The sequence below is a fragment of the Podarcis tiliguerta genome (genome assembly GCF_965153285.1).
Source record: "Podarcis tiliguerta genome assembly, chromosome: 14".
Lineage (NCBI taxonomy): Eukaryota > Metazoa > Chordata > Lepidosauria > Squamata > Lacertidae > Podarcis > Podarcis tiliguerta.
In genome coordinates, this window is record NC_139547.1 from 39,033,870 (window position 1) to 39,050,541 (window position 16,672).

General features: G+C 46.5%; 1 protein-coding gene across 1 annotated transcript in view; it reads left to right on the plus strand.

The window, feature by feature from the left end:
• Positions 1–4,307: 4,307 nt before the first annotated feature.
• Positions 4,308–16,672, plus strand: part of LOC310664024 (bMERB domain-containing protein 1) — a 41,000-nt gene continuing 28,635 nt past the window's right edge. Inside the window, exon 1 of the mRNA XM_083412583.1 lies at positions 4,308–4,639. Within this exon, the coding sequence (XP_083268709.1) occupies positions 4,534–4,639 (106 nt within the window). The 5' untranslated portion in view covers positions 4,308–4,533. The remainder of the gene's footprint in view (positions 4,640–16,672) is intronic.

Consider the following 16,672-nt stretch of genomic DNA (forward strand, 5'->3'; position numbering starts at 1 on the left):
CCGGGACCTCCAAGATGTTTTTGTTTGAAGACCGTAAGGTCCTCCGCGGGACATACCAGGAGAGGCGGTCCCGTAGGCACAAGGGTCCTAGGCCGTATAGGGCTTTAAAGGTTTAAACCAGCACCTTAAACCTGATCCTGTACTCCACCGGGAGCCAGTGCAGCTGGTATAGCACCGTGTGAATGTGATCTCACAGCGAGGACCCAGTAAGGAGTCTCGCCGCGGCATTCTGCACCTGCTGGCAACTTTTTTCTGTGAGGGCTACCTCTGTGCACACTCAGACAAGGGGATGCGGAGATTCCTGGGGGCAGAAGAGAGCATCTAAAAATGGGAACAAGCTGCCTATTTATTTCCTAAAATTTATACACAGATTGACTGTTAAAAAACCCCCAAACCCTCATCCCTGCCCACGTGAATGGAGAAGTGTGACACTTCAACAATCCCCTGAAAGTGAGGGTATGATTGCCACTGGCAGCCAGCACACTTGCATTTACAAGTCATATCTACAAACCGTTCCCTCTATTTCCAACCTCAGGTGCTGAGTGTTGTTGCTTATGTAGCCAGAATGTTGCCAGCCCTGCCCAGGGGGCAGTATTGTCATGCTGCTCAAGCCATGTGTTTTGTGGAAATATGTGCAAGGTTTGGGGGAGAGGACCCCCAAAACAGCCCAATGTGCACAAAGCATGCCCAGGGACCACAGAATGCTGTCTGATGATTGGGCTGCTCTGCCACTGAGCTATGGCCAAGAGGTGCGGAATGGAGTGTGTGGACTCCTGAACAGCAGCCCTCCACGCCACAACATTTTGCTGCAGTTTCCACTTGTGTGCTTATACTTCTATTTGAAAATTCCCTGCGGGCCGACTTGCTCTGTGTTGTTTTTAATGGCGGCATTTTTAGGTGGCTGTTTTTATTACTGCTTTATGATGCAGTTGTTACGGCTTTTCCCCCCTTCTAAAATGAGAACTGCATTTTATTTTATTTTTTGTTGTCTCTTCAGGTGCTGGGCACGTGACAAAGAATGCAGCACATCAGGTGCTGAAATTAAAAAAGTGGGAGCTGCAACAAAATGTTTCTGTGTAGCCTTGCTTCATAGAACAGGGGTAGGGAACCTTTTTCAAAGGCCACATTCCCTTCTGAGGGCCACATGCCAGTGGGGGCGGAGCCAGAGACAAAAGTGGGTGGAGCAACCAATGCACATTTTACAGTACCTTTGTACTTGACTAGTTTCTCTACTCGCACACTCCTCTCTATCCTCTAACCAGGCAAGCAAGAGGCATTAGCAGAGTTCAAGGATGTTTTCCAATCAGGCAAAAGCACCCAGGGTTTGACAAAAGACCAGTGAGGGGTGTGGTGTGGAGCGAGGAGTGTGTGACCTGAGGAGATATCCAAGAGCGAGATGGAGAGGTTTGGTAGGCTGCAATTAGCTCCCAGGCCTGAGGTTCCTCACCTCTGTCCTAGAAGAATGGCCCCGATCAGGATTCATGCCAGTTTGTCATGGACCCAGAGTCAGCTTCACCTGATGAACAGCAGCCTGAAGGGGGGAGTGAACTCCACTTGCAGCTGATCAGCCTTCAGGGACACAGAGAAGAAGCTGATGAGAACCAGCTGGCTTCAGCCTTCTTCCAAAAATGACCCCTGCATTTTTGAATTTTATTGATATTGATGCTGCATTTTATGTTGTATTCTATGCTGTTTTATGTTGTTTTTAAGTCGCATTTTAACCAATGTTTTATATTTGCTGTTAGCCGCCCTGAGCCCGGTTTTTAAACCAGGATGGGCGAGGTAGAAATAAAAAAATATTATTGTTATTAATCAGAGTTTCCAGCAGCAGCCAGATACTTAGCCTTACCTTGCTGCTTCCTGCTTGTCTTGACCCTTGACCCCCATGACCATCAGATTCCCTGACCCCTGAACCTTCTGACCACATGGATTACTGTTTGCTTGACCCTGGGACTGGACCTGACTTTGGATACTGACTCTGCATCCAGGCAAGTACACCTCATGGACTCTGCTGGCTTCCTACTCCACTGAGCTCTGCACGTTGCTGCTAAGCATGAGACTATGACACAGTTAACCAGATACTATAAACTGTAAGGATATCAATAAAAGTTCCTGGTCCCCTGATCCAGTGTGCTGTAGCTCTTGAGCATCCTCAGTCCTCCCTGAGCTGTTTTCTTTGGGGTGGGGTAGCCCCCTTAGGTCTGAGGCTTGTTTCAGATTTCTTTTGCACTTCTGTGAAACCTAGGCACGTACAAAGCTGCCTTATACCGAGTGAGGCCTGTGGCCCATCTTAATTCCATATTGTCTACACTGACTGGCAGCAGCTCTCCAGCCAAGTCTACCCCCTCCTATCTGGAGATGCTGGGAATTGAACCTGGGAACTTCTGCCTGCAAGGCAGATGCTTTACCACTGAGCCACAGCCCTTTTTCTTTCTCCAAGCATTCTAACACTTCTTCCTTGCTGCTCAACAGATCCATTGGGGCTCCATTTCTGTTGGCACCCACCTCCAGCATTCACAATTAAAGGGAGAGAAAAGCCATTTCTCACCGTCATATCTGAAGAGCCGGGTTATTATTACTAGTATTTTAGAGGGTGGGCCGCTGTTGTCTTTTGAGCTGTCTTCATCACCTCTTCCTCCACCATAACCCATATGGGTGCCTCTGCTTCCTCCCACTCCTGCACTGCTTCCAATGAATCAGTTCAGCCCACCCCCAGCAACGTCTCCACACAGTCATCACCCCCAAATTAGCAGTAAAAACGGCACCACCACCTGCTGCTTAAGCTCCTGACTCATAGCACTGTCTGGCCTTTCTTGTTCTGGATGCACAACAACAGTCTATAAGTTACTCTTGCATCTGCTGTCCTTTAAAACAGCCCAAGGGAAACTCTGCCGTGTCCAGACCAAACGGAAGATCAGGCAAGGTGGAAGTGCATTACCTGGCCTTGGTATTCTTGCTGCCTGTGATGAAAATCTCATGAATAAACAGAGGTGCCAGGTGCCCTTTGAGGCTGGTAAGGTGGAAGGCAGGGAGACCAACAGCAGGTGGAGCTAAAGCCATTGATGGGTGGAGCCAGCTAATTCCAGAATTCTAGAGTTGTAAGGGACCCTGAGGATCATCCAGTCCAACCCCCTGCAATGCAAGACTTTGCAGCTGTCCCATATGGGGATCGAACCTGCAACCTTGGCATTATCAGCACCATGTTCCAATCAACTGAACTGCAGTGTGAAGGTGGTACTCAGAAAGCAATATGCATTGATAGCTGCATTTTAATTGCATTGACAAAACAGTCAATGGGTTTGCTGTTTCCTGTCCCAACTGAAGATTTGGCCTCTTCCTAACTTCCTCTGACTCATCTAATTTTCTGAAAGAATGTCTAAGTTTCCCAGTGCGTCGTCACATCTGGCAGAGCAAACCGTGGATGGACAGTGGTGGCAAAATGGCACAGCCACTGCCATCTCTGAAAACCCATTGCTCATGCTGGCTGGGGCAGAAGGCAGGGGTCAGGGAAAGCTCTCATATGCTGGCCAGATCACTGCCCTCTTCTGGAGAATCTCCCCTCACTGCCCCACCCTTCTCTCATATTGATATAGTTTCTACACATAGCAAAGCTTTTAGTGTAAGGGTATCAATACTTTGGGGCACTGTTCTCCATTAAATCAGGCAGGCACCTATAACCCTGAATTCTGTCACCTGCTCAAAATGTTTTTGTTTCACCAAGTCTTTTATTTGTTTGTTTAGATAATTAATTTAATTCAGCATTGGTTCTTTCTCCTGCACTTTATGAGTTTATGATGTTTTCATGATTTTATTATAGACCCCCATTATATTTATATCTATAGAGATACAGAGATATAGACATATGCAATGCACAATAAAACAATTTGCAAACCACCAGAACTCTCTCATGAGTTGGTGGTTTGCAAATATGCTTATGAAACAAATAAACTCTCCTGAGTAGGTCCCTGGACTTTTAAACTTCTTCTGCCCCCAAGTCTTGCCCTGTTGGCACCTCCGATCTTAGGGCTGGGGATTTTTTGGGGGTGCTGCCTTTTCCTCCCTACCCCACGCCCGAACACACACAGATAGCTCAGAGACTCAGGCTATCTCCCTCTGACCCCCTGCTATGTGTGGTCACTGATTAGCATTTTCCCATACTCACTCAATATGTATATATACATACCCTCCATCCCCACTACGGCATATTTGCCCTCATTGTTTGCCTGCTTCCCCCTCCCCTCCCCTGCGTTCCCTCGGGCGCTTCCTTTCACGAGCATCTTCGCACTGAGCATGCGCGCTGCATCCCTCCCCTCCTCCTCTGGGTACCAGCGCGACGGAGGGAGATGCAGTGAGCTCAGCGAGGCTGGCCAGCCCCGGCGTTGGTAGCAAACAAGCCGAGAAACGCGCACCGAGCAGTCCCTCTGCGTCTCCCTTTCCTTCAAGCCCTTCCTCCGGCTGGGATGGTCTGCTAGGAGGAAGGGGAGCCCGCCAAGCAGCCGAGGGAACAGGGCCCAGGCAGAAAAGGGCTCCGGCATGGAGTTAAAGAGATCCATCTCGGCCAGCATGGAAGCAGAGAAGCCTCTGAGACGCTATGGGGCGGTGGAGGAGACGGCGTGGCGAGCCGAGGGGCTAGGGAGAAGTAAGTACTTCCCATCTCCCCATGCGGGCTTCGTGGTCTCGGCTCCCCTTGTTTCTGCATCGGATAGGATAAGCTAGGGAGCTGGGCAGCTATCAACAACGTAAGGAGCTGCTTTTGCCCAGTCGACCATAGGTCCACCTGGCTTAGTGTTGCCTGCACTGGCTGGTAGCAGAAGATCCCCAGGGCTTCAGGCAAGGGGTCTTCTCTAATCCCAACGCCGCGGATAGAGCTTGGGACCTTCTGCATGAGAAGCAGGTGCTCTCACTGAGCTGTGTCCCTTCCCCAAAGCAGAAGAACACTGTTTATCCTGGGTCAAGTCATTGATCCCTCTCTGGCTCAATATTGTTTGCACAGAATGGCAGTGGCTATCCAGGGTTTCAGAGAGGTTTCTCTCCAATCTCTACTGGGAGATGCCAGGATTTAAACCTGGGACCTTCTGCATGCTAAGCACCAGTTACAGCCCTTCCCCAAATGGCCTTCAGTCTGTCAGTCTCTCTCTCTCTCTCTCTCTCTCTCTCTCTCACACACACACACACACACACACTCCCTCCCTCTGTTCTAGTATCACCAAGCAGGCGTGCAACTGAGCAATTGCTTCCTAGGAACAAAAGGGAGTTGTGCCTATATTAGGCAAGGATGTTCTCTAGTGCTTTTCTGGTGATGCTTTTTGAGGCGCTGAGGAGGAGAGATCTCCGAGAAAAAGGTTTCTCTCTTATTACCCCTTAGTGGGAGAAAATAAACCGGGGAGAAGAGACAGAAGAAAGGGGGATATTCTGGTGGTCTCCCTCCGCCCCACTCCTTGTAACTTGTACTTTATTATGCCTTTGCAAAAAAACAACAACCAAAAAACCACCAATGCCCAATCCCTAAACTAGACAAATCCTGGCAAAGTGCTTTGCTGTTAGAGAAGGGGGTGGAGAGGCAGGTTTGTGGAAGCATCTCAGAGGCAGACTTTTCCTTTGTTATTTCTCTCTCAAATAGCATCACAAAAGCATGTGGATTTTTTAAAAAAGAAAACTGCTAGCAGCAGTTTAAGTCGTAGGAGAAGGGACATCTATGCACTCTGTTTTGCCCCATGGATGATGTCTTACGGGAGCCAGGGGGAGGATGGTCCCTTGTCAATGGCGTTTCAGACATGCTGAACAGGCTGACTTAACAAAGGCTCTTGCGTGCCAAATCTGTTGTCAGTTCAAGCCTTCCTGCTTCTCCCAAGAATACAATCATTAGCAATCACCCACGCTCCAAAACCTCCAATGGAAAGAAGCTTGTATCCTCCCTGCCCCCACCTCACCCAGTTCAAGTCAATTGCCCCAAAGACAGCAGCTGTTAACCTTTTCATTGGGAGGAAGAATTAAATTCAGTTGATTATGCACCAATTTCTTCCCTCTGCCACTTTCCTGGGAAATCAAGATGCGCCCAGAATTGGTTGCAAAAATCACTCAAAGTCCTGGACTCCTGGGATATAAAATGCCTTCAGGTTTCTCCTGAAAGTGTAGAATTGATCTTGCTGAGAAGCTTTCTGGGTGTGGCAGCCTCTCAAGACACACTAAGTTACCTTATGCCCACTCAGACCCATTGGTTCATCTAGCTGTGTATTGTCTACACTCACTGACAGCGACTTGCCAGGGTTGCAGACTTGGAGTCTCTCCTAACCAGTCTTACCTGGAGATGCTAGGGATGAAACCAGGGACCTTCTGCATTCATAGCAAATGCTCTAATACTGAGTTAAGGCCTTTTCCCTTTGGGGATAGGCAAGGAAAGTACTTCCCCCCTCTACAGTTTGATTATGTGCACCAATGTACATTATTAGGAGGTTGCCCCTCATCTTACACCAAAGAGCTTTCAAACTGTTGCCTTGGTTGCTCCCATCTTTGGGTTTCAGCTGCATTTCTTGGTCTTTGGCACCCCATCCCTAGACTTTGATAAGAGTTTCCAGCAGCACTTTGATCTAACTCTCCCCCCAACACCTACCTCTTCCATTGCAGTGATAGTTTTTGTTGCAGTGGTTGGCATTGATTCAGAACTGGTTGGCTTGGTGATTCCCAAAACAGAGCTGAACCAGACTAGCAGTGCAATTCTAGACACATCTATTCAGAAGAAGTTCAATAGGGCTTACTCCAGTGGTGACTGGTGCCCATAAGGACTGGTAGGGCAAAAGGCAGTGAGACCTATGGGTAAAGGTAAAGGGACCCCTGACCATTAGGTCCAGTCGTGACCGACTCTGGGGTTGCGGCGCTCATCTTGCTTTATTGGCCGAGGGAGCCGGCGTACAGCTTCTGGGTCATGTGCCAGCATGACTAAGCCACTTCTGGAGAACCAGAGCAGTGCACAGAAACGCTGTTTACCTTCCCGCCAGAGCAGTACCTATTTATCTACTTGCACTTTGTGCTTTCGAACCGCTAGGTTGGCAGGAGCAGGGACCGAGCAACGGGAGCTCACCCCGTCGCGGGATTTCGAACCACCGACCTTCTGATCGGCAAGTCCTAGGCTCTGTGGTTTAACCCACAGCGCCACCCGTGTTGCCGGACTTATGGGTAGGCGGAGCCAAATCTAATAATTGGCAGAGAAAATCCTCTGAGGAAGGCAGACTGAAGTTGGTTGGACAAGGCCCTGATGGATCAGACACCACTGGCTTACTCCCAGTAGGGATGGGGGAGAAATCTGATTCAGTTCATATTTAAAGCTGAATCTATCCCATTTGTACTTTCCCAAACCATATGAGAACTGGAGTACAGCCATCCTTCGAAATCCGCGCTTGTTCAGATTTTGCGATGCTGTTCTGCAACTCGCCAACGTCTATTGAAATGCATCTACTGGGGGGAAAGTGTGGGTGAAAATGAATATAGAAGCAAACATACAAAAATGCTTCGTACAAGCGGAAAATTGCTTGCAAAAATGTATGCGTTAGTCAAAACTGCAGACAAAATTGTGCTGATTATTAGAAAGCCTCGCTGAAATGCTGGTGAATTTTTATGAGCATTTAAAAGCAAACAAAAACACAGAATGCATCAAAATGCGGAGAAATGAAATTAGGAATAAAAAAAAAGAGAGAGAAACCGAGAGAAATGAAATTGACACTTCCACTCCTACTCCCAGGAATTCCTAAATACAGTGGTGCCCCGCAAGACGAATACCTCGGAAGACGAAAAACTCGCAAGACGAAAGAGTTTTCCGTTTTCTGAGTTGCTTCGCAAGACGGATTTCCCTATGGGCTTGCTTTGCAAGACGAAATGTCTTGCGCCTTTTTTTTTTAAACCGCCAATGCATTCCTATGGGAAACCGTCAATACACTGGTGCTTCGCAAGACGAAAAAACTCGTAGAACGAAAAAACTCGCACAACGAATTAATTTCGTCTTGCGGGGCACCACTGTATAGAGATTCCTAAACAAACTTACCTGGGAGTAAGTTTTCAGTGAGATTTACTTCTGAGTAGCCATGCATATGATCACACTGTAGAACACTTTTTTTGGCAAACAGCTTTGTTGCTGTTGTTTTGCAATTGAATGGTGTATAGGTTTTATGAAATAAATAAGTAAAAGACAAGACTGGGGTTAGCTGTGGTGCTGTGGTATCGACCACTATGGCATCATAAAGTGAATTAGTTTCCTGGAAATGTTCTAAGAATCCAGAAGTGATTTTTCTTCTTGGTAACTTTCTGTCACTGCTGGGCAAGGTGCATGTTGTTTGGGTGAATCACAACTTATCAGTTGGTTTGATTCTATTTGTTTGGGTATGAATAGAGATAAGGGCTTCCTGTCCCACTACAGACTGTGTCCTTAGCCATTACTGCTGTTGTGAATGTGACTGTGCTTATTTTGCATATGTTTAAGCTTTAATTGAATTGCCACAGACTGTACCGATACACCTGTGTATAAGCATAAGGTTACACCCAACTCAATCCCAACCAGAGTAGACCCACTGAGACTGATGTGCAAAAGTTAGCCGTGTCTGTTAATTTCAGTGGGTCTACTCTGAGTCGGACCAGCATTGGCTACAGCCCATATTTGGATGACACAACTGCAGATAGGAAGCAGTCCTTAGTTCACAAAAGCTGAAGTGCTATGTCATAATAAGTCTGTTAGTCATAGGAGCATAGAAGTTGGACCGTTGCTCCACCCAACTCCCTTTTATCTACACTAAGTGACAGCAGCTCTTTGCTGCCTGAAACCTTGGAGATCCATTTCCAATCAGTGTAGACAATACTGAACAATATGGCCCAATGACCAGACTTTATATAAGGCAGCTTCCCTTATTAGAGGTGATATAAGAATCAGAGACCCATTTCAATAGCTACAATAAACACTGGGTCCCTCCTGGATCCCATGCTTTATTTAAAAGGTGGTTCCTCACCTGCGTAACAAACAAAGTGGCATAGAAGTAAATTCTTACCACAGGGGGAAGGTCCATAGCTCAGGGGCAACTGCTTTGTGTGCAGAAGGTCACAGTTTCAAACCCCAGCATCTCCAGACAGAGCTGAAAAAAGACACTTTGCCTGAAATCCTGGACAGCTGCCACCAGACAGTGTGTAGACCATGGGTAGGCAAATTATCTGGCCCAATCAGCTTCTAAATCTGGCCTGCGGACGGTCTGGGAATCAGCGTGTTTTTACATGAGTAGAATGTGTCCTTTTATTTAAAATGCATCTCTGGGTTATTTGTGGGGCCTGCCTGGTGTTTTTACATTAGTAGAATGTGCACTTTTATTTAAAATGCATCTCTGGGTTATTTGTGGGGCATAGGAATTCGTTCACCCCCCCCCCAATATAGTCCAGCCCCCCACAAGGTCTGAGGGACAGTGGACTGGCCCCCTGCTGAAAAAGTTTGATGACCCCTGGTGTAGACAATATCATCATGGACCATTGGCCTGACTTAAGGAAGAGGCCATAGCTCACTGGCTGAGAATACGCCATGCTGCAGACGGCCCCAGGTGCAAACCCTGGCATCTCCAGGTAGAAGAATAAAGTAGAAAGTGAAGAGCCACAGCCAATCAGAACAGACCAGGGGCAGCAAACTTCCGGCCCTCCAAGTGCTGTTGGACTTCCTTCAGGTCTGGCCCTTCAGGTCTGGGCACAGGCCATGTTGGTTGGGGCTGATGGGCGTTGGAGCACTGGCGGAGGAAGAGGAGTGCGGGGAGAGCGCACTGCCCCCAGCAGCGCAATCCCCAGGATGCCATTGCAGCTGCCCCCCTCCACTGGGTGCCCCGCCGCCAGGATGTGTGCCAGCCCCGCCCCAACCTGCTCTCCGCCCCTGGTACCGGAGCATGAAGCTCCACCACTGCGTTGGAGTCCAACCACATTTGGAGGGGGAGGTCATTTCCTTTTTTTGCCCCTGGAAGAGACTGTGCTGAGCTAGACGGACAGCAGATCTGACCTGCTACAAAGCAGTTTGCCATGTTCCTAATTTATTGCTTCACAGGCAAAAGAGAAGATGATCTCCGTGATGCAGAGTGAGAACCCCCTGATTTACAAGCTTCTATAAATAGCAGCCCTCGTTCGCACTTCCATATGGAGTTTTCACTCATTTGATGCATTTTTACGCATATGTTGGTGGTCGGGGGAGGTGGGGAAGCCATTTCTCCCCCGCTAGCGGTTTTTTCAGCTCTGTCAGTGCTTGGGATGATTTTCACAGCGCTGGTAGGCTGGAGGGGTTTTTGTTTTTTTAAAAAAACAAAATCGTTTTTAAAATTTGCAATCGTGACAGAAAAAAAGAAGCAAAAGAGAGATACTGACTCCGACAGTGAACCGAGCCATTATGGCCAGCAGCCACTAATAGTCTTAGCCTGTATAGATTTGACCAATCCTCTGGTGACCAAGGGTCTGGAGACCAAGCCTCATATGAGGGAGTTGGGTATGTTTAGCCTGGAAAAGAGGAGACTGAGAGGAGATAAGACAGCCATCTTCAACTATCTCAAGGGCTGTGGTGGAGCAATCTCGTTTCCTCCTGCTCTGGAGGCTAGGACCCGAACTGATGGCTTCAAGATACAAAAAAAGGGATGCCAACTAAACATCAGGAGGAACTTTCTGACAGTAAGAGCTGTTTGACAGTGGAACGGTCTCCCTCAGGAGTTTGTGGGCTCTCCTTCCTTGGAGGTTTCTAAGCAGAGGTTGAATGGTCACCTGTCATATATGATCTAGTTGAAATTCCTGCAGCGGGTTGGACTACAAAATTTCAAAAGCAATGTGGATAATTCATGTGCAGCTCTACAATTCATAAATCCATCAAAGGTTGAGTGGGGGAGAACTCATCCACACTTATCCAACATGCAACAGTTGACATATTTTGTGAAACAACACCCAACCTATTCAGATGTCCTAGCTCTCAGTGATTCAGGTGTCCTAGCTTTGTGTTCAGGGTCTTTTACCTTTAGGTAAAGGTAAAGGGGCCCCTGACCATTAGGTCCAGTCGTGGCCAACTCCGGGGTTGCGGCGCTCATCTCACTTTATTGGCCAAGGGAGCCGGCGTACAGCTTCCAGGTCATGTGGCCAGCATGACAAAGCCGCTTCTGGTAAACCAGAGCAGCACACGGAAATGCCGTTTACCTTCCCGCCGGAGCGGTACCTATTTATCTCCTTGCACTTTGACCTGCTTTCGAACTGCTAGGTTGGCAGGAGCAGGGACTGAGCAACGGGAGCTCACCCCATTGCGGGGATTCAAACCGCCGACCTTCTGATCTGTATTATCTTCTGAGGAGACCTTGGTAGTCATTCCACGACCAGCAGATTGTCACTTAGTGACAATGCAGAATCAGGCCTTCTGAGCAATTGCACCCAATCCTTTGGAATGCCTTCCCTCAGGTAATTTACAAGGTGGAGACAGCAGTGACCTTTAAACACCTCTTTAAAATGTTTACGTTTACCTAAGCTTTCCTAGACTCTGAAATGTGTAATTTTTGTTTTGTACGTGGGTCATTTTCTTTTGAGATATACACTTGTGTTTTCACCCACTTTTGGACGGTAATTTTATTGAATGTTGTTGATGTTTTTATAGTGGTAGCTGCATTTTTATGGCAAACTGCTGAGTTGTTTTTTTTTAATTAAGCAATCCATTATTTTTGTAAAAAAATAAAAATATTTCAGGATCCTCTCCCCCCAACATTTCTATATCCTTCCTTCCAAGTGTTCTGTGATCTCTTTGAGTCTACCCATAGTTTTAGAGAACCACAGCTGTACGATATAGCAAATAAGAGGGTTGCCATCTAGCTCAACCCTAAACTCATCGGAATACAGTTGCTGCATTTCAGTTTTAGTCTTCTTCTTTGGTGATCACTCGTAGCTGAGTAAGATTGTCTTCCATAAACACGGTTCTTTCCCCGCCCCCCCCCCAATTTTTTATTAATTTTCTCTTATAAAGCACAAACATTAACACAAAGGAAAAAACATTACACTTAACACAACATAAAAACTTAACAAAAAGTAACAATTGTTTCTTCTTGTTTCCTGGTTAAATTACATTGCTATATGACTTCCTCGACACCCTCCAATCTGAATTTCAGAGTATCACATATTTAACAGTTTCCAATTTCATATTTATAACACAAATATCTTCTTTCAGTTACAAACTTCTTATCTTTACTTTCTATTCTAGTCCATAATTTTCACTATACTAATCTTTTACTATCCCTAGGCCTGTTTTGTTACTTCCAAGAATTTCTTAGTTATCTTATATCATAAACACGGTTTTAACAGTGAGTCCGTAAATGACTGTGGAGGCTAATTCTGGACCCACATGTCCTTCCACAGTGGGGACATTGGTTTCCAGGCAGGAGCTGATCACAATGAGGGTTTACCAAGCATGCCTTCCTCTTAGCACGTCCTCCGTCCCCCCCCCCCGTTCTGAGTTTGAGCATCTTCAAAGCCCATGACACCTTTGGTAAAGGCTGTTCTCCAATTGGAGCGCTCGCAGGCCAGTGTTTCCCAGTTGTCAGTGTTTATACTACCTTTTTAAAGATTTGCCTTGAGAGAGTCTTTAAACCTCTTTTGTTGACCACCAGCATTATGCTTTCCATTTTTAAGTTTGGAATAGAGTAGTTGCTTTGGAAGACAATAACCAGGCATCTGAACAACATGACCAGTCCAACAAAGCTGATTTTGAAGAATTATTTTTCAACACTGGTTTTAGTACATAGCATCTTGCAGATGTGTGAAGCAGACACACCTTAGATCTCCCTCACAAAGCTTGTGAAAAAGACTCCAGGTGTCCTGTTCTTTAGTTGCATATGCAGCATTGGACCAGTCGGAAAAAAATACACATAACATCTGCCGCACCATACATTTAAGCACATGGCTTCCCCCAAAGAATTCTGGGAACTGTATTTTGTAAATGTGCTTGAAATGTCTAGTATAGATGCGACTGGAAAGCAGAGGAGCAAAAGTGAATATCATCCCAGTTTCTCCAAAGCAAGTTCCACTGCTTTTAAGGGATTTAATGTCCAATAAGCATTCTTAGGATTGATGCCTTAATTTAATTTCCAGTTTTATGATTCAATTATAATTAACCCCTAGTGGTGTAACAGTAAAACTGCTAGCACATTTGCAAAGCTAAGCAGGGTCTGGTCTGGTTTCAGATTGGATGGGAAACTGTTGAAATTCATGCCTTGCAGGGGGGTTGGATTAGACGACTAAATTCTTTCAAAGTGGAGAGTGCCTTTCCTTCACTTAGCCACAGGGGCTCCAGCATTTGAGTCATGGACAGTGTTTGGTGCTGCTCCCTGCCTATGAAACCCAATGTGGTGACTGATAAAACCTCATTTCCCCATCATTAGATAACAAATGAGTCAAAGCTACTGATAAGCCAGAGAGATACTCGAGTTTCCGTTCTGCTATCTTAAGTGACTCTCGTGTCGTCGGCAGGCCCTGCTATTTTTCACGCACGTTTCCAGTCAAAACATCTTCTTAATTTCATTTATTTAGAAGAATATTTATAAATAGCCAAGTCATTAAAAAATATTATGGCAGTGTGCCATAAGGCCATAAAAACATCATAAAATTATAAAACCATAAAACACCAAACAAATGACCAACACTGAATCGAATTAATTCTTCGAAAACGCTTGGGGAAACACAGACGTTTTCAGCAGGCGATGAAATATCAGAATTGCAGGTGCCTGTCAGATTTCATTAGCATTCCAAATTACTGGTGCCACTATGCTAAAAGCTTTGGCTCACGTAGAAACTAAATGAATATGACTTGGATCCAAGAGTAACACGGAGGCATTTGGTCATTCTTTAATTTCCTCGAGAATCTACCGTTTCTAAAAAAAGGCTAAGCTGCTGCCATTTGAATAATTGATCGTTCCTGTCATAGGTTTCAACCAGCCTCAAAACAGCTATCCATGCTAAACGTATTCTAGTATGATTGAATAATCTCCCCCCCCCACCCCCCGCATTAGGACTCTTTGGGATGGTGGTGAAAGCATTCCCATTTATTTATTACATTGTATTGATTATTACAGTGCCTGGAATCTGCTGGCCACAGTCACCTTTAGTGAAGGTGTCTTATAACATTCATCCTCAGAAATAGCTGCTGGGCTGCTGACCTACCTTCCACCCTTAAGCCAGTAAATCATAAAGATAGCTTTGGAATACATTTCCTTGAGTTTTGGCTTCAAAGCTTTGCACACATTTGGTGTTCAAAGGGAGCCGGAGGGGGCCTCACACACTTTCGCAATAACCCACTTAGCTACTGTAGTTTTGTACAAGGCTATGGGGTGGCAGAGTGTTCTTGGCAGGGATACTGGAGCAGCTTGCTGGTTCCTGCTCCAGGTGGATCACGTTTAGTCAAAACTCTCCACCATGACCTGTCCGTCTTGGGTGGCCCTGCATGGCATAGCTCATAGCTCTGGTCCATGGGGCCACGAAGAGTCGGACACAGCTAAATGACTAAACAACAACAACATGGGCTGGTGGTGGTGGCAGGATTTGGTTAAATTTGATGAGAGACACGGGGTGAAGCTTGTGGATTTCATAGATTTCCCTCCCTTCCTCCTTATTTATTACCAAGCCAGAGGGGGCGGGGCATTGCCTGTGACAGCTTCCTCCTCTAAAGTCTCAGCTTTGCTCTTGTAGAACACAACAGAGAGGAGGATAGCGATAAAAATGAGAATCAATTGGCTCTGCTTGTCATTGGCTCTGGCGCCACCTAATGTTAGGCTCCCTGCTGTCCACCCTACCAGTCTCAATGGCCTCAGCTCGGTGTGAGTATTTGGCAGGTAGAAAGCAGACAAATGAGGACCTGGAGCAACACAATATTACTTGGTTTATAGGGAGATGCTGCCCCTTTAAAGCAGGGAAACTGTAGCCATTCAGATGTTGCTGGACCACAACTCCCATCAGCCCTGAGCATCAGCCATGATGGTTGGGGCCTGATGGGAGATGGAGTCCTACAGATTCCCCAACTCTGCTTTAAGCTCTTGTTTTACCCAATGGGTTTCTGCCTTCTTTCTGCTACTGCTGGCAGCACTCTCTGTCTCCCACTTGGAGGAAACCAGAAAAGGTGTGTGAGTGGGGTGTGTGTCCTGCATTCCCCATTTCAGCTGCTCTCCATGGCTTGGGAGGTCTCCTCTATGGTATGACCTCCACTGTCAGCCTTCTATTTATGGCTGCCACAGTTTCAGATGTGGTTTTCCGGTTGTTATAATAGTAATAATAATAATAATAATTTATTATTTATACCCCGCCCATCCGGCTGGCTTTCCCCAGCCACTCTGGGCAGCTTCCAAAAGAATATTAAAATACTGTGATACATCAAACATTAAAAGCTTCCCTAAACAGGGCTGCCTTCAGATGTCTTCTAAAAGTTTGGTAGTTGTTGTTCTCTTTGACATCTGGTGGGAGGGCGTTCCACAGGGAGGGCGCCACTACCGAGAAGGCCCTTGTTCTGTTAAGTGTTGAGTTGATTTTTTTTAAACAAACAACACCACCAAAACATAGTTGTATTTGATAAAGGAAAGAAATTCCGCCACTTTACATTAAACAGGAACAACTAGTGTAACATTTCCACATAACAAAATGCATTGTGCAAGGCAACTCAGCAGAGTCTTTTGGTAGAATAAGAGAATAAATGTGTGTGGGAGAAAACTGCAAAGGAAAAAATTATTCTAGACAATGAGTCAACTAAGAACATCTATCTATCCATCTATCCTCCAATAATCAACAAAGAACATGTGTCTAAAGTCTTTCAATTCCATTTGTCTATATAACATACTGGGAACAAGTCGAGACACGCAATAGCACCAGGATCATGCTAATAATTAATCTTGGCCCTTCAAGATAAGGCATCTCTCTGAAATGAATAATAAGCTTTTAATCCTCCTCACTTCTATTTATATATGCAAAGACTTCCCAGAGAATTTTCCTGTCTGACTGTCCCTCGCAGGGGAGGCGCTTCCCATTTCATTGCCTGAAGCAAAATAGGAAGCTGCCTCTTCGCCCCTGCCCCACCACCAAATCCCCCTTACCAATGCCTCCCCTACCTGGGCTGTTTGGTGCTGCCCATGAAGCAGTGAGGACAGCGTCGGCAGTGGCGTAGCGTGGGTTGTCAGCACCCGGGGCAAGGCAAGTAATTTGCGCCCCCTAACCCGTGGATTTGCGCCCCCTAACCTGTGGATTTGTGCCCCCTAACCCTAACCCCCAGATGTTGCGCCCGGTGCGGCCGGCCCCCCCTGCACCCCCCACGCTACGCCACTGAGCGTCGGGTTCCGGCGAGATCATGCGAGATCTCATGGAGCACATGGAATATCACAAGATCTCGGCCAAAGTTACTGCTGCTCTCCACCAGCCATGGAGGCAGTGGGATGGGGTGCACTGCTTCTTGAGGTTCTGCCGCCCAAGGTGGCTGCCTCAGCTGACCTTGTGGGTGGGCCAGCCCTGGTCTCTCGCATATGTCCGCAAAAGCAAACCCTTCAAAATTTCTTCGATGAAAATAGGGACGTCCTATTCCATCATCATTATCATCTTAGTGTTATTTATATTCTGCCCATCTGACTGAGTTGCCCCAGCCACTTTGGGCAGCTTCCAACATACATAAAAACATATA